This window comes from Citrus clementina, unplaced genomic scaffold, assembly GCF_000493195.1.
Source record: "Citrus clementina cultivar Clemenules unplaced genomic scaffold, Citrus_clementina_v1.0 scaffold_7, whole genome shotgun sequence".
NCBI classification, from domain to species: Eukaryota; Viridiplantae; Streptophyta; class Magnoliopsida; order Sapindales; family Rutaceae; genus Citrus; species Citrus x clementina.
Genome location: NW_006262075.1, coordinates 15,450,075 through 15,468,027, shown reverse-complemented (window position 1 = coordinate 15,468,027; position 17,953 = coordinate 15,450,075). Strand labels below are relative to the sequence as shown.

Sequence of the window (17,953 nt, the reverse complement as noted above, 5' to 3'; positions counted from 1 at the left end):
AATACTTTAATGGTTAAAAATAATAATAGTAATGCCAAACTTTGAAGTCAATTTAAGTTGTTTCAATTCCAGCGCAGTCAAAGTATCCTCAAGACAAAAAATTTCAAATGACAATTTGTTAGTGAATTTCAAATTCCGCCCAAGATCTTTTAAACAAAAATATCAAATAAATAAAAAATAAAAAATAGATAGAGAATAAAATCAAGGAAAATTATCATTTGTATACCCTTAGTTTACTTCATTATCAAAAATACTACAACACTTTGAGGGTGTATCAATCGTCTACCTTAAGTTGACAAAATGTATCAGCTGACCACCAAACCGTTAGTTGCCGTTTAAGTATGATGACGTCAGAATGGTAATTTGGTCTTTTCATATGATACAAGTGATAATTTAAGGGTATACAAGTGATAAAAAGAGAGTTTAAGGGTATACAAGTGATAATTTTCAAGAGTAAAATCGTCAATTCACTGTAACTCCGTTAACTTTCAAACGGTAACTAATGGTTTGATGGTCGGCTGATACATTTTGTCAACTAAGGATAGACGATTGATACACTCTTAAAGTGTTGTAGTATTTTTGATAACAGAGCAAATATAGGGTATAAGAATGATAATTTCTCTAAAATCAATCACACAACACAATAGTTTACGTGAAAAATCATATACCAGAGAAAAATCACGACCACTAAAGACGACGAGAGAAATTGTATCCCTCCTTAGATAAATTGAATTCCAAAAAGGAAATTATTTATTCGTTAAATAAGAATACTACTAAAGAAGAATGAATATATAATAGAAAATCCTTATCGCGGAGGAAGAAAAGAAACACATTTCTTAACACAATTATCTAATTGTGAGAAAGAGAAAGAAACAAAGTTCAAAACACATGACAATAAATATGGCCAGCAACATAAACCAACACAAAGGTTTGTCCAGTTGTTCCTTGTATAATCATATCAAAGGCAGAGATGGGTAAACAAAAACAATAAAAATAACAACACTCAAATCAATATATCTCTTCAAAGTGTGAGACTCCAGATTCTGCAAGGCTATCGATCTTCTCCGAAATATTTTCCCCCTCATAAAAAACAAACCTTTCAACTTTGCTGATACGATGAATTTCATGAGTATTCATATTCATCTTGAAGTATGTACTGTTAACATCAATCTCAACTTCCTTTATGCAATGCTCCCAACATGAGATCGGAAGGGATTTGCAGCACTCCGCAATCTTTCCTTCATAAACAGGCTGCTGGTTATATGTGAACTGAAACAAACACCAGAAATTGACAAAAGTAAATCAAATCGTAAATCTCAGGAACAATAATAAGAGCAGATGTCATGGCCACTATTTTATTTTTATATCTAGAATCTTAAATGTTCAATGCTGAACCAATATAACTGGTTTTCTATTTTTTTTTTTAATCACAATGTTAATTCCACCTAGCCAAACAAACAATAGTCAAGCATGTGATAATCAATAGACTCAGCAGAATTTGTGTTGACTTTACTTTCATAGACAATCAATCACTGATCAACTAATTCTTTAGGAAAGCACAATAGATTGCCTTTCAGGAAAAAATAAAATAAAAATAAAAAGAATAGATTGATTAGAAGAAATATTTCAATGTAGCATTCTGAATTTGTTAAAGTGCAGGAAAGCTATAAAGCTATACGGTTTAATAAAATTTAAGATCTTAAACCAGATCAATACTCATAGATTGATTTCTCAAAAGAACCCTTTTCTTTATGTATCACTTTGAACTATTCATTGTTTAAATATTTACCATATATTGAATAAAGTTCGAATTTGCTTAACAAGGAAATCGTTAAAATTGTTTCAAATTAATAAAACAAACAAGCAAATCTACCTGAAAATAAAACTTCTTTTTGTCTTCATAATCTACGCATACTGTTTCTGCATGTGGCGAAATCCAGAGCAAGAAATCCATAACTTTTGCAATTGCAAAATTGAAGGGGTGTGATAAACTCACTGTAAAGTTCAAATGCTTGGCACCAGACAGTGGGTGAGGTCAAATTAGCCTCAATTCTCCAGGAACATCCACACTCTTCAAAAAAAAAAAAATTAATAAATCAAAAGTTGGAACTTAAGAATGTAAGAATACCATAACGTGAGAACAAGAACCAAGGTGATAGAACAAATGTACCTCACAGTCCCTGCTTCGCAAATTCAAAACTTTGGAATACTTATGGAACCTTGCAAGTAGTTCAGTATAATTTACATACCATTGAGAGTCAACATCATGAGAAGAGAAACAAAGTTCAGTTACTGACAGAGTCAGAGCACCTGAGGACAAGGATACTACATCGCCATCATACTTAAAAATTCTTAAATTAGGAGTGTAAATCTCGACTTCAACCAACCTTTCACACATACAAATGCACAACGTCTTAAGAGGGGTACTTGAAATCTTAATTCTTTCTATATTTTGACAACAACGTATAAATAAGTGCTCAAGCAGGGGAAGCCTTGAAATTTGGTTGCACAGCCACTCATCGGTAAAGGAGCAATTCCATAAAACTAAGCGTTTCAGATTCTTGCAAGAGGTTATACTGACCTCACATTTTAACAGAGTAGCGATGGCTATTGAACTGGCATTCGGTGCTTTAATGTCCAGACTTTTAAAACCCTGACAACAATCAAATTCCAGATCCTCGATCAAAGGGCACTGAGCAACAAGATTGTTAAGTACTTGTTCATCTGCGTACACGTTGGACAGGCTCAATTTCCTTAAAGACAAATTCAGGTCATTCCCAAGCGGCAGCGACTCCAGCTTGTAGCCCTGTAACTTCAACACATTTACCGATTTTGAACACAAAACCATTTGAGGCAGACTGTACCACCTATCCAACGGGTGCATATGTTCGAGTTCCAGCTCTTTGACGTTGTTTGCAATTGCGTAGCGAATGCATTGGTTTGCCAAATTTAAGGCGTCATGGCTGCGGAACGTCAACTTCCTATAGCCACCTTATTTCTGTGGCGCAATTGCACAAGTTTTTCCCAATAAGTGCGGGAATTCCCAATTGTTTCCCACTTGTTTGGTCTTGATTTGATCTCATCGATTTCCAAAACTGGGAATGTACGCCATGCCTGTAGCCAAGCTTTAGACAATACACTAATCTGTACAAGTCGGTTGAAGGGAAGGAATGACATAATGAGTTGCAAAATCGGTTCTGGTAATGCAGATATCCTGTCCACATCATCAATTCTTCTTCTTTCCTTCTTGCGATCACACATTCCATTCTCCATTATATTATATATATCACAGCTTCATCTGGAAAGACATTAATAAGGGGCTGAGTAATTAAGCTAATTAACCACAATCGGTATACATAAAAACAGAATCAAAAAGGGGGAAAAAAAAGTCTCACTACAAACTTCATCCTGACAAACAAAATTTATCTGAAGAATTTGTGATTAGCAAGTATACCCATCAAGGAAGAACCAGAAATCTCTTATCAAAGTTTGAGAAATCCATGAAAAAATGTCTAAAGCTGCGTAGCAGTGGATCCAAATATTGAATAACAACAACACAAAGTCTTTTTATTTGAGGAGGCGGAGGTTAGATCAGACATCAGAGAGTCACTGCGTCAGGAGCCGGGAGCCCCATCCAAACTAACAAAATTAATTTGAATACCCTCGAAACACAATTTTACAAAGTGACATGTATACCCCTCTACTAGAAGAATCGAACGAAGTTACCAAACAAATAAATAAAAATGAAAAGAGTGGCACCTTTTGTTTTAGGGTTTAGCTTTTGACGTTAGGATTGGCAATGGACGGGTCGAGTTGAGAAATGTCGATCTTAAAATTTTGTTTGGAATGGTGAATTAGGATAATAAAATAATTTCATGATCCTTTCTTGATTGGAATCTCAAATTGTCTCGGATGACATGAGTTTTACGTCATATACTGCAAATTTTCTTATCAAACACTTATATAGGATATATTATATGATTAAAATGGACATGTCATATATATATTGTTAATTAAAATGATTTGTCATACACATTGACAGACATGTCATATTTATTTTATTCATTAAATTGACTTGTTATAAATTTGTAAAAAGTTAAATTTCAAAATATTCAGGTCATGATCAAAATCTTTAAACGTCGCAAATCCTATCATGAATAGTAAATTTAGATAAAATTTTATCCCGAGTTCTATTCTGAATGAGCCAAGATCCCGAATGCGCATAAGAATTCAAGGGATTTTGCCAACCTTAATTGACACCCTCAATCTTTTTTTATAAAATCCCTATTCCTAAAAGCACTCCATTAAATTTTTTTAAAAAAATTATAATAATTCTAATAAGACCCCAATAATTTCAAAAATGCCCCTCATATCCTCTACTTTTTCTTTTCTTTATCTTTTTAATAAATCCTGTAAACCATAAATAACAATCTTCAATTATGTAACCTTCATTATCTCTTACTATTTATAAAAATTAATTCTCTTTTTCCTGATTTTAAACTTCACATGACCAAATTGATTGTCGTTCTGAAGAAAATACATAGAACATAAGTTTTTTTTGATAATCTAAGATAACGCTAAAGGAAAAAAATGAAAAATAGACTTAGTTATAAAGAAGAATATACAATACCTCTAATAAATGAAATCCGACCCAAGTGCAGAAAATAAAACCCAATTAATTAACAATACACAAAAAAAAAACATATTTTTTTAAGCAAGTGTTTTGTAAACTTTTTCTCTTATTAAAACACAAAAATTAAAAATTAAAAAAGAATAGAAAAGCCAAGCGCAGTAAAAGAGGCAAATATCTATAGAGGCATGAACAGTATTTTAGGTTAAGAGTAGTGATATACGTCCCAAATTTTTTATCCTAAATGATGTATCATTTATCAATTGGTTGGTAAGATAATACAACTAATTTACTTGAATTTTGTAAAAATTTATCAACTAATTAATGAATGCCACACCACTTGCGATGGTTATTTAGGATAAAAATTTGAGATATCTGTTATTTCCCTTATAATTAAAGCTAAAAATGTAAAAACAGTAAAGGAGGTTTTTATGAGCTGGAAGAGGGGTTTTATAAATAAATTTATGGGGGGTTAGGAGCTCAACTCTTTGTTTCACGTCTCTTTTATGGTATATCGTTAGTGAAAAACAAGCTTGGGTCCTTCAAAGACCATTCAAGAATTTATCCAAAAAATTTTGGGTTTGTTTGGCTCGACTAACTTTGTATAAGTTGGGCTTTTTACAAAGACCAAATGAGTTGGTTTTAGGAGGATTGGGTCCGAATAAAATGTTGAATGGGGCTCTTAAAACTCCTCTAAAATCTTTAGAATACCCCTATTGAATTTGAATTTATAAAATACAAACCAATATATTAAAATTAATCATGTTTTCATAAAATTTCACCCTAGAAAAAGTATTTATCCTAATTTTTATTTATAAAATAAATGTATGTAAATATTAATATCTTAAATTATTTTCTTCATATTATATTTTTCTATCTCCATAACTCTATACTCTCATAATTTTCTCAAAAAAATTATCTTTTCAATTAAAACTTACAGTTTAAATATACGTTATGAAATGGTGTGTGTGTTAAAAGTGTGTTGAAGAATAAATTATTCAAGTGTTGTTTTAATTTACCGTTTAAAATAAGAAATAAGTTAATTTATCTTTGATTATTTAGGTAATTTCATTTTTAAAGGGGTTTTATGAAGAATTTTGAAAGGTGCCTGCTCCAAAATGCCTGTTCTTATTTTCCAGGTAAGACAATATTGACTACTGCTAATAGTACCCCTAAGAAAATTCTCATAAAACCCCATCATGTTGTTTATTTGCTTTTTGCCTAATCAAACTTACATAAAAAGCCAAAACCCACAAATGAGTTATTTTGTTAATACATCCAAACACCCTCACGTCACAATCTTCAAAGGTGATTTTTTTTTTTTAAAAAAAAAGAAATTTACATATGTATTTCTCCTTATAAATAAACATAGTACAAAAATGGAAAAAACTTCGAACATAAAATTGAAAATTCTCTAGTTATAAGACTAAAACTAAGAGAGTGGGTTTTAGAAGGATATTGGGTGGCCAATAACGGAATCAAGATTTTCATTTGGGGTTGCCGAAATATAACACAAGTTATGAGTTTCCTTAAAAACTTAATTTGGGATTGTCAAACGTATATTACACGCTCGAGGTTTCTTTGAAAGCTTTAATTTTACCTTGCATTTCATAAAATTTCAAAAAAATTGTATATGGTTCCACCTCTACGGGTGGTGTTAAAAGTGCCATTTGAAGATATTAGAAATCCATCTTATCCCAATATTAATGATACGACTCAAAAATAATTTATTTTAAGGTCGAATCTCAGGGAATTCAGAGAACTAAACAGTCAACATTATTTTTCATAAATTTTATTTTCATTTTATACAAAATCTAAAAAAAATTAATTGATTTTCTTGGTAGTGGGTTCTCTGTATGAATATTAATCTTCAATTAAACTAAAAAAACATATATTTGCAATAACAATATCTTGTTAAATTTATTGTTGAAAATTATTGGATTTCAATTTTTTTTTTAAAAAAAGTTATATTATATAGGTCAAAAAACAAATACTTAAATTATTATAGTACAATAACACACATTTTGTAATTAATTTGATCCTCTTGTATTATAATGGTGAAATAGTCAAATTTCATTTACGTTAGAGTAGTCTCGAAGTCAAAGATGGATTTTAATTGATTGGTTATGCAAGCTACATTTTTATACTAAATAATACAAACAAATTGATGACTTTTCACGCGTGTGTAATAGAGTGGCCGTCCCCAAGGCTTGCGGATGGGTTAGGCTTATGCCCAGTGCCCACCAACAACTCGACCCGACCCATAAGCCTTACCACGGCCCTTATGACTAATCCACAAAGTTCGGGTAATCACACTTGCCATGCAGGACTAAAGGGACTTCAAATCAAGCTAATTTTGAAAGCACCACAATAAAAACGTTTATTTTACAGTCACTGGGTCACTGTTATTTAATAACTAATTCTAATAAATTTTTTTATACTTTTTATTTATTGATCAGTTATTTCATTCCACAACAATACGGACGTAAACCCGTAATACTGTGCGGTGATTTGACCCGATCCAACCCATTTGACAATGATTTGGTAGTAGGTAATGGTCTGATAATTACATCTGAAGGTGTGGTAGGTGAAAAGCTAAGAGAACTTGAATATGAACGCGAGGCCACAGGCCACAGGCCCCAGGTCAACATTGCCAAATCTACACCACCAAACCATGGACCCCACTCACCACCCAAACCCATTCTAACCCACCAACCCAACTCCACATGACCTTTCGTCACCATGCCATCACCAAACCCATTTGCACACATATTTTATCACACTCGTATTCTCTCACGTTTGCCCTCGAAACTCTTTCACAATTCCCATAATACCCCCTCACCAACTTTCTTCACCAACTTCAACACCCAATGCTGCCTCTATATCAATATCAAACACTTGCCGTTTCCCCTCAGAAGCTAAAAAATATATATATATGTTTATCAAAAAAGCTTCTGTTCGTAATCATTTTCATCATACCAACTTTTTAGTTTCTTCAATGGAGACTCAAACTCAAACACAAACACAAACCAAGCAACAAGAAGAGATCATTTTCCGATCAAAGCTCCCCGATATTTACATCCCTAAACACCTCCCTTTACACTCTTACTGCTTTGAAAACATCTCAAAGGTAGCTTCACGCCCTTGTTTGATCAATGGCTCCACCGGCGACGTCTACACTTACGGGGAAGTCGAGCTGACTGCGCGTAAAATCGCTTCTGGGTTAAACAAGCTGGGCATCGGACAACGCGATGTGATCATGCTCTTGCTCCCGAACGTGCCCGAGTTCGTGTTCTCCTTCCTCGGAGCATCTTACCGCGGCGCCATTGCCACTGCGGCCAATCCTTTCTTCACGCCGGCAGAGACATGCAAACAGGCCAAGGCCTCAGGCGCCAAGCTCATAATTACAAAAGCTTCTTACGTTGATAAAGTCAAGGACTTAGAAGAAGTGAAAATCATGTGCATTGACTCACCCCCGGATGGCTGCTTGCATTTTTCGGAACTTACACAGGCCGACGAGAAAGATCTGCCCCACGTCGATATCTTACCCGACGACGTCGTGGCGCTCCCGTACTCGTCGGGGACAACAGGCTTACCAAAGGGTGTCATGCTAACGCACAAAGGGCTCGTCACAAGCGTGGCACAACAAGTCGATGGCGAGAATCCAAACTTGTACTTCACCAAAGAAGACGCGATCCTATGTGTGCTGCCTTTGTTTCACATATATGCTCTCAATTCCATCATGCTTTGTGGGCTAAGAGCTGGGGCAGCAATCTTGATCATGCAGAAGTTTGAGATCAACTCTTTGTTACAACTTATTGAGAGGTACAAAGTTACGGTGGCCCCCGTTGTGCCACCGATAGTTTTGGCCATTGCAAAGTCGCCGGAGACCGAGAAGTACGACTTGTCGTCTATTAGGATATTGAAATCCGGGGCGGCACCGTTGGGGAAGGAGCTTGAAGATGCTGTGAGAATCAAGCTTCCTAATGCCATTCTTGGGCAGGTATGAATTAATTGTTTTAATTTATATATATATTATTTATTTATTTATCTCTTGGGAAATAAATTTTGTTACTAAATTTTTTGGGTGGTTAATTTCTATTGGGTCACCGATTAATATTTGAAATGTTGTTATAATATGATTTGATTTTTTTAAGTACGGTGGGAGGATTAATTTGTTGTATCCAAAGTAAAGAATTATTGTTAGTGGATGTAAAGAAATGATAAACGTATAAAATAGTGATAAAACGGTGACAAAAATCAAGTTCAAAATAATATCATCACAAAATTTAATTAAAATGGATGTGGAATGATTTTGCTATTAGTATTTATTTATTGTTCCCTTATTTTAATGACAATCGGTAACTTAATATCTATTGATCACTGTGCATTTCAAGACATTTAGGGTCATAGTTGAGCTTGAAAATTTTGAGAATCTTATTCATATCCATTGTCCACTATTTGCTATCGGATGAAAGGTGGAATGATTCAACAAAAAGAAAATTTGTAATTTTAAAACGTTAAAGCATGGAAAGAACATGATATTACTATATGGACAATTACTATTATATTGCTTTTTGCAATTTGCTTTTCTACTCCATGTGGACCACGTCCTTTTTGACCTTTATTTGGAAGTAGAGAATTTTGGACTATGAACGTGAAGCTTTCTAAATAAAATATATAGAATGTAAGGCCATTGAAAAAGAAATTTTAGAGTATTTTTATTATATTATACTTATTATATATATGACATGTGTTTATCTATTTTAAAAATTTTTATATGATTAATAATTATATTTAATTTGTATATACATGTTATATATATACATGCATTAAATAGGTATAATATAAAATTAGTCTAAAGTGTTTACTATTGAAGAGTCGTATCTTATTTATTTCAATGGCATGTATGGGCTTATTAGGTCGGTTTTCTAATAGGAATGAACCGTCTAATCATTTCGACAAATGACAGCAGAATTTTTGTTTTAATTTGGTGGGATCCCATCGTTATAAAGTGGGAGGGTCCGCCGCTGGTGCCACGATGGGATCCTCCACTACCTTAAAAATTTAAGTGGAAAATATAAAATAATTAAATGGGCAATTTTTTTTTTACCCCACAGGGATATGGAATGACAGAAGCAGGGCCAGTCTTAGCAATGTGTTTGTCATTTGCTAAAGAACCATTTGAGATTAAAGCAGGGGCTTGTGGAACAGTTGTTAGAAATGCTGAGATGAAAATTGTTGATCCTGAAACTGGTGCCTCTTTGCCAACAAACAAGCCTGGTGAAATTTGCATTAGAGGAGATCAAATCATGACTGGTATATTTAACAAACAAATAAAATTTTTATTATTTGTTTTAATTCGGAATTCTAAATTTTGTTAAAATCCTAAAAGTTATTAAGTCATATGGTTTATTATTACACTATTAAACTATTTGGCTCAATAATGCTTTTAGATTTTAATAAAGTCGAAGATTCTGAAACATATCAATACTCTATATACATATATATGGCAACAATAAAAGTGCTTTTTAAACACATGGAGTGTCATTTTTCTAGGGTATCTGAATGATCCAGAGGCGACAAAGAGCACAATAGACAAAGAAGGGTGGCTGCACACCGGTGACATTGGTTACATTGACGACAACGACGAGCTCTTCATTGTTGATCGATTGAAGGAACTGATCAAATACAAAGGATTTCAAGTTGCTCCAGCTGAACTTGAAGCCTTGCTTCTCTCTCACTCCAATATCACTGATGCCGCTGTTGTCCCGTAAGTATTAAGAAACTAATTACTTGGTGATGAAGTAATATTATTTTTTTTTAAATATGTTTTTCTTTTATTAATTGTTAATTTTAAATTTCAGAATGAAAGATGATGCAGCTGGTGAGGTTCCCGTTGCATTCGTTGTGAAATCAAATGATTCTCAGATCACTGAGGATGAGATCAAGCAATTTATTTCTAAGCAGGTACATATTTTTACAAGCATTGACTCAAATTAATCTATTCAATTAATAATGATTTATTAATCTAATATTACTAAACTATTTTAGTATACATGTTCAAGTTGATTACTAAACAATAATTGGATATATTTATATCCAGATCCAATGGATTGTGAAATATTCCATGCATTACTTTCGAACATGTGAAATCTGAGAATAAAAAATGATAATTATAAATTATTAAGATTCAAATAGGCTATTCACATGAGTCATGAATTTTTTTTTAAAAAAAATTGTTGTCATAACTTGACACAATTCAAGAGGCTTACTTAGATATTCATTTAATTGAATCGGAAAAATGTTAATTCGAAATACACAAAACATATTTAATAGATTAATTATAATTCACAGTGTTGTATAAATTGTATAGTTTTGTTCCATGGTTTCTTTAGCTTTCACATTTCTTTTTAAATTTTTAATTTATTGTTATCTTTTTCGATGATGCAGGTGGTATTTTACAAGAGAATAAATCGTGTGTTTTTCATTGACGCAATTCCGAAAGCACCATCTGGCAAGATATTAAGAAAGGAATTAAGAGCTAAATTAGCAGCTGATTATCAAAATTGATGAATATTTAATTAGTGGGCTGTCTAAATAGTTAGCCTGCAATTGCACAAGTAAAATCAAAAACAAATTTCTGATTATGGATATGTTCATTCCTGGACTGAAGTGATGCAAAAATGAGATTTAAATCTAAGGCCTGTAAATTAATGAATTGAAGAATTTCATCTCTCCCATGATATATGCTTCATATTATTATATTGATCTCATCTCATCCTTGATGTGTTGACAATTTTTCCTAAGCAACATTCTCGTGGGAGAAACTTATGCGGGACAAACACACCAACTCAACATATTGAGATGATGCGCCAGTCCAATAATAACTTATCATATGATAGGTTTAATGGTTTTTTTGGTGGGATTCATAATTTTTTATTTTAAATTTTGAAAAACTCTAATGATATGTCATTATTGAATAGGCGCAACACCTCAGCATATTGTGCCATTGTCGCACATAATTTTTTTCCCCTCAATTCTCTCTAGCTAGTTTATTAGGTTCTGGTTATAATCTTTTAACCAAAAGTGTCACATTTTGCCACTCGCCCTAATATATTCATCAAAAAATCTGAAGTGTTCCTGGTATATACTTCCTCATTTGATGGATAATTGTCACTCATTTATTTACTAATCAATTGAGAGGTACTCACGGATTGAATCTAACAATAGAATGTAACCAACCAAGAGGCAAGAACACTCAAGATTATCCCATGCTTTATAAGTAAAACAGTGTGATTAGAACAATTCTAATTACGCTCGAGAAGTAGATTTTATTTTCACTTTTTTAAATGAAAAACTAACTATAAGTCCTCCCCCCCCCCTTTCAAATGAGGTCAATGGATTAACTATTTTTAAAAAATATTCTTCCGAGTTTCCTCCAATTATTTTTTAGTTCCTGATTTTTTACTTGTAGTCAACAAATGACTTAAGCATCAAATAATTTTTTTTTTCTCCTCTTTCTTACATTAACCAGTAAGATACATGCCCAAATTCGTTACATAATGCAATTATTACACATCTTATTTTAATAATCTAAGTTAAATTGATAAGCTATCCGAGATGGAGCATCATCCTATTTAGATCATTTTATTTATTTCAGTCAAAAGTTAAATTGCTATAAACTATTCATAAATACAATTAATTATTTTTAACTTATATGACTCAAAAAAATGCATTTGCAAAGTGAGATACAAAATTTATATCATAATTGATATGACACTAATAAAAATTACCTCTTGGATGAGATATGATAGACTTAATAATAATTAATTGATTATCATGTGAACTTATAAGATAATGTTACATCATCTACGAAATTAGCTGGGATTCAAACTTTGTATTCCAACTTTCATATTATTTATAACATTTTAAAGAGTGTTTTTCATTTTCTAAATTAATATTCTGCATAAAACATGTTTGGTAGGTGTGTTTTTAAAAAGTATATTTCAAAATAATTATGATTCTTTCTTGACTTGAGATTGAAATACTAACTAGGCAATCCAAGAGGGAGGGTGAATTGGGATTTTAAAAATTATCCTAAGCAAACCACACACAAATCCAATCTAATGCCTTAATTAATTCAAAAACAATAAATTCAATGAAAGCACAATAATAAATGAGTAATGGAAGAGAAAGCAAATTCAAGGATTTTTACGTGGTTCGGCGATCCCCGCCTACGTCCACGCCTCCAAGCACACCGGGCTTGAGGATTTCACTATCCAAGCCTTTCCAAGGCTTCAAACGTTTACAATTGAGTTCAAGGTGTCAATGAACCTTTACAATAAGAGATTATCTCTCCAATCTCTTCACTCCAAGTGTTTCTCACACTTGTACTCTCACAATTTGATGAGAAATGAAAAATACAACAATGAATCTCTCTTTAAGAGTGGATATACAAATTGAAGAACAAAGATGATTTAATGAATGATGATTCATGAAATTGAAGCTCAATATATGTTGTGTGCACTTGTTCTTGCTTGCTTTTTATTACCAAAAATGAATTGGTTTTGAGTTTATATAGTTTGAGCTAAAAAACTAGCCGTTATGCACATTTTGGTCGTAACCGGCTTGCCGTTTATGAAATCTGGTAAGCCGCTTTTATGTTACCGTTAAGGTAAAATTTTGAATTTCAAAATACCTGGCTTGCCGCTTGCAAAATCCGGTAAGCCGTTTATGCATCGGATGCTTACTGCCCATATCTGGTTTTCCGGTTTTTATATCCGGTAAGCTGCTTGATACAGTAATCTGTACAGTGCACTATTTTTTAAAATTATAGTTTGACCCCAAAATTTTATACAATTATATTACGGCCCAAAACGTTATGAAACTTTGCAAATAGGTCCAATTTCAGAATTTCTAAATATTGCTTTGTTAATCAAAAAACTTTCTGAAATTATGATATAGCCAAAAATACTATGACACTTTTTAAATAAGTCCTCTACCAAAATTTCAAGCAATACTTGTTTATTTCAAAGTTTTCAAAATTCTTTCAATTAAACCATAAACTTTGAAAAACAACCAATTTCATAAAATCATTTTTCCATTAAATATGAAACATTTATAATGTGAAAATAATGATTTAATTAAAAAGAATAAAAACAATCAATTTCATAAAATCATTTTTCCATTAAATATAAAACCTTTATAATGTAAAAATAATGATTTATTTAAAAAGAATATTAAATAATTTGGGCTTAAAAGATTAATCATTATTAATCTTGTTTGTTATCATCAAAATCAATATTATGGAAACATATATGTTAACAGAGATATCCTAACCTTTTAAATATTTTATGTCAATGTCTATTAAGGGCGTATATGGTTATGTTTTAACTACTCTAATATTTTTATTTATTAACCATTAGTAGTCCATGTGCATTTTGAGTAGAATAGATAAAACAAGTGTTGAGTGCTATTATTCATTATTTTATTTAAGTTGGCAAAATTTGACATGACCCATATGTGCGACACGAATAAATGAGTTTGGATTGTCAAATTTGACACAATTATTAAATGGTTAAGGTCTAAGTCAATACAGTTTTTCTGTGTCATGTTAAGATTTAAGTTTGTAACTCGTTTACCCAGTTAATGATATGATCTTTCTGAGACAACCCACTAAAATATGATCTTTCTAAGATCTTAAAAAAAATTATATGAATACATTTGTAATTAAGCTAGCAAAATAAAAAAACTAAACTTAATCTAATTACTGCTAATGAATAAAACCTAAATTGCCATTAGTAAAACTCAAATATTAGATATAATTCTCTCTATTTTTGCGAAAGATGAACATATAAATGGTATTTTATTTTGTAAAACTCTAGATATATTTTTTCTTTTTTAATATCTAATGAAATAGAGCATGAAACCGTAAGCTCCCAAGCAGTGGGAGAAGCCCGGGGCTCTGACCATGTGCTTGTTGAAGAATGAGCCGGTGACTCATAGGCAGTGGCTTGGTTAAGGGAACCCACCAGAGCCGTAGCGAAAGCGAGTCTTCATAGGGGCAATTGTCACTGCTTATGGACTCCAATGGTGTAAATGTGTAATAACTTGGTAGACATGTATTAGTTTGGTAATCGAGATGCCTCAGTTGGGATTGGCCAATTCTGATCTCGTCTCGATCATGAATCGAAAGGAAAAATGTTCTTGAGTCCCATCCCTAACAATATAAATTGGGGAAAAAAATATACTTGATTCTCGACTTGATTGAAATCTTAAATACCGATTGGGATCCCAAATGTTCTGAATGACGTGACTTTGCTGTCATACGCTACAGGTTTTGTCGTTAACTATAAGTCATACGCATATGACTGACAAGTCAAATCTCTTTACTTTATCAAATCGACTTATCATACTCATATAATTACCATGTCAAATCTCTGTGGTTTATCAAACCAATGTGTCATACACTTTTGGAAACTCATAATTAAGCTTTACTTTACAACACAGCCAGGACATTCAGGATTTCAATCAAGATTTTTAAACATTTTGAATCCTATCCAAATAGTAAACTTGGGCAAAATTGGGTGCCAAAACCTAACTCAAATAAAATTAGAACAATAAATTTATATAGAATATGCTATTGTTTTCGGACGAGATCCTGAATCCTAATTAGAATTTTTGTCAAGGGGATATGGAACATTTTGATATAAGTGTTGTCAAATACATAGATATTAAACGAGTTATCAAGTTGTATTTTATCCGGTGGCATGATTACCTAATTGTTAAATAAATTGTATTGGGCCACTCGTTTATTTCCTTATTGGGTTAGAGTATTAATATTTTGAAAAGATTATTGAAGAGGATCTATTTAAGACATGACACGAAAACTGACAACACAGGATTATCATCCATTTTGCCAACTCTAGTTTAGTTGGAGGGAATTAAGCAAAAATGGTGATCGGTAGGTATGTCATAAGTGTAGTTAACTTATACTCCCCTTAGGTTTTGAAAAATCTCAAATGAATCGAGTTAAATGTAAAACTTTACAGCCACCTGACTTGACTAAAAACATCGCCAATTTTTGTCGGCTAAACATGTCAATAAATGTTTTTATTTGGCAATTGGCATTTGAATATTTGATAATTATGAAAGTAGCTACACTTTAAACAACAATATTTGATGCAATATAATAAAAATTTACTAGGATTATATTCCCTTTTCTACATTGTATAATTTTTATCAAACATTTTTTTGGTGTAATGGAGGGTATATTATTTTCATATATTTGGAATTCAATTCTTAATGAAATTTTGAAAACAACTTTCATATGTTTCACCTTGATTACCAAATACATGGAGGGTTTTTTTTTTTAGTATGTAATTATAAATCATCAGGTAGTCCTGCTCCTAGTTTTTTTTTTTTGCCCCCTAACCTTACATAAAGCTCGGTGTTACAATCTTTAAAAGAGAATTAGGATGATATACCATATTATTTTAATTTTTATTTCGTAGATTAATATTGAAATTCATAGCCTTTCTAAGAAAATTGATAAAATAACTACCGACTTTATTTGTTTATTTATTTTGAAAATAATCTTATTTTACATGACAATTTTTTTTTGAATATCAAACACATAAAAAAGTACAATACACAAGCGTACTGATAAGTACAATGACATAGTTATTAACGGATAAGCCGGGCCAGTTGTCCCATTTAGTCCAAAAATAGCAGAAGATTTTTTCTTTTTAGTTTTTTTAAGTTATAAATTCTCCTTATTTGACTAATTAGATACATTAAATTTAGGTTCAAAATGTATTAAAAAAATTAATTTTAAAAATCACACAAATATTTGCACACACTCTTAATTTTAAAACAAGAAATTTTATCATTTCAATATATATAATTTCGATATTTTGTATATTTTCTTCCTTATTTGTATTTTATGTCGATCAAAATTTTTGCCCCCACTTACTTTATTTTTTGGCTATGCCACTGAATACAACACAATATACATGTCTAATGGGATTGAAACCCGACCCATTGCTTGTTGAAATTTGCCTCGAATTATTAAATAGGTGAAAATCTGTAACTAAGAAAATAATAAATAAATAGACTCTCACACCCATGAAATTTCTCTTGAAGAATAATGCAATTATATGTTTGACCAACTCAATCAAAATGATGTTGACATTTTACATAACAATTAGTTAATAAAGTTTATTAAAAAAACTCAACTCTTTTCTTATATTTCAATTTTTAAAAAATGTCACCCATTACATTATTCAGATATAAAAAATAAAGTAAAAAAAATTCAGTTTAACAAACATTTTCAATTGTACTATTTGAAAACCATAATAGAACTATGTGTTTCACTTTTTGTTAAAATCAATATTTATGGAAAAACCGCAATCCATTATTTGTAAAATTGGGTCAAAATTTTAAATATCATAAAAAAAATGTTAACATATCACAGATATTCTTAATATCATTAAAATTTTTTTCTCAAACTTTCCTATTTCTCAACTAATGTACAGCAACTCAGTTTCAGAAAAAGAAAAAAAAAGGAAAAAAAAGGTTGAAAACAATTCTCTATTGATCTTTATTTTAGATTGTTTGTTGAGAAAATTAGTAGATAACTTTTTATTAGTAAAAAGACAAAATCCTTAAATGATTGATAAAATTAAGAAACGTTAATGCCCTCAAAACTGCTTAGAGGCCATTTGTGTATTTTCCAAAATTAAAAAATTTAATGCCCTCAAAACTTGTTAGAGGGTATTTTTGTATTTTTATTTTTACATTTATCATAAATTTGAAAATTTATTTCAATAATAAATAGACGAAATGTGTTTTTTTTTTCAAAAAAAGGAATAAATTAGAAGAAGTAATAGTACTTGCTTCAAGTCCATTCCAATTTGATCTGATCCCGTGATAAGATTGGTGGAACCGTCGCGTCTGAAACCAGCTAGCTAAGCAAGAACCTGCGGTAGTTAGATGTAGAATAGTATAGTAACTTCTAGGTCCCTTATCTTCTTCAAGATCATTAGTTGTGATCTATAATTTGTCATCTTTTATTATTGACCCTTTTTCAGATTCCTGTCGTTTATGAAGACTCAAGTTGCTTGAAAGCTAAGTTTTATCATAAGGATCATATCTTAAATCGAATTCTCTCTCTTAAGAAAACAAGAGATATTATATCAAAATAAAATTTATATTTTAGTATCCATGATCTATGTTCTTATTCTTACATGATCCATTACGTGAGCTTATAAAAAGTACCAAAAAAATCTTTTAGTAACTTTAAAAACTTAGATCTTTGTG

The 17,953-nt window shown here is 31.4% G+C and overlaps 2 protein-coding genes across 2 annotated transcripts; one reads left to right on the top strand and one right to left on the bottom strand.

Annotated features, from left to right (window-relative positions):
• Positions 1-2,035: 2,035 nt before the first annotated feature.
• On the bottom strand, positions 2,036-2,884 carry LOC18037369. The gene is made up of 2 exons (XM_024181230.1): positions 2,171-2,884; positions 2,036-2,071 (listed from the first exon to the last, which is right to left on the bottom strand). The coding sequence occupies exons 1-2, from the start codon at positions 2,882-2,884 to the stop codon at positions 2,036-2,038; spliced, it is 750 nt and encodes a 249-aa protein (XP_024036998.1).
• A 4,645-nt stretch (positions 2,885-7,529) lies between these two features.
• On the top strand, positions 7,530-11,395 carry LOC18036308 (4-coumarate--CoA ligase 1). Its single transcript, XM_006427651.2, has 5 exons — positions 7,530-8,633; positions 9,751-9,949; positions 10,190-10,403; positions 10,498-10,600; positions 11,084-11,395. Exons 1-5 carry the CDS (start codon positions 7,566-7,568, stop codon positions 11,201-11,203), a joined length of 1,704 nt encoding a protein of 567 aa, XP_006427714.1. The 5' UTR covers positions 7,530-7,565; the 3' UTR covers positions 11,204-11,395.
• Positions 11,396-17,953: the final 6,558 nt, after the last annotated feature.

Bases quoted from the DNA above. Each gene is read 5' to 3' on its own strand.
- LOC18037369 (XM_024181230.1), bottom strand. From the start codon at position 2,884: ATGCACCCGTTGGATAGGTGGTACAGTCTGCCTCAAATGGTTTTGTGT. The intron at 2,072-2,170 runs GTACATTTGTTC...TTTTTTTTGAAG, and splicing joins TGCGAAGCAGGGACTGTGAG to AGTGTGGATGTTCCTGGAGA.
- LOC18036308 (XM_006427651.2), top strand. From the start codon at position 7,566: ATGTTTATCAAAAAAGCTTCTGTTCGTAATCATTTTCATCATACCAAC. The intron at 8,634-9,750 runs GTATGAATTAAT...TTTACCCCACAG, and splicing joins CTAATGCCATTCTTGGGCAG to GGATATGGAATGACAGAAGC. The intron at 10,404-10,497 runs GTAAGTATTAAG...TTTAAATTTCAG, and splicing joins ACTGATGCCGCTGTTGTCCC to AATGAAAGATGATGCAGCTG.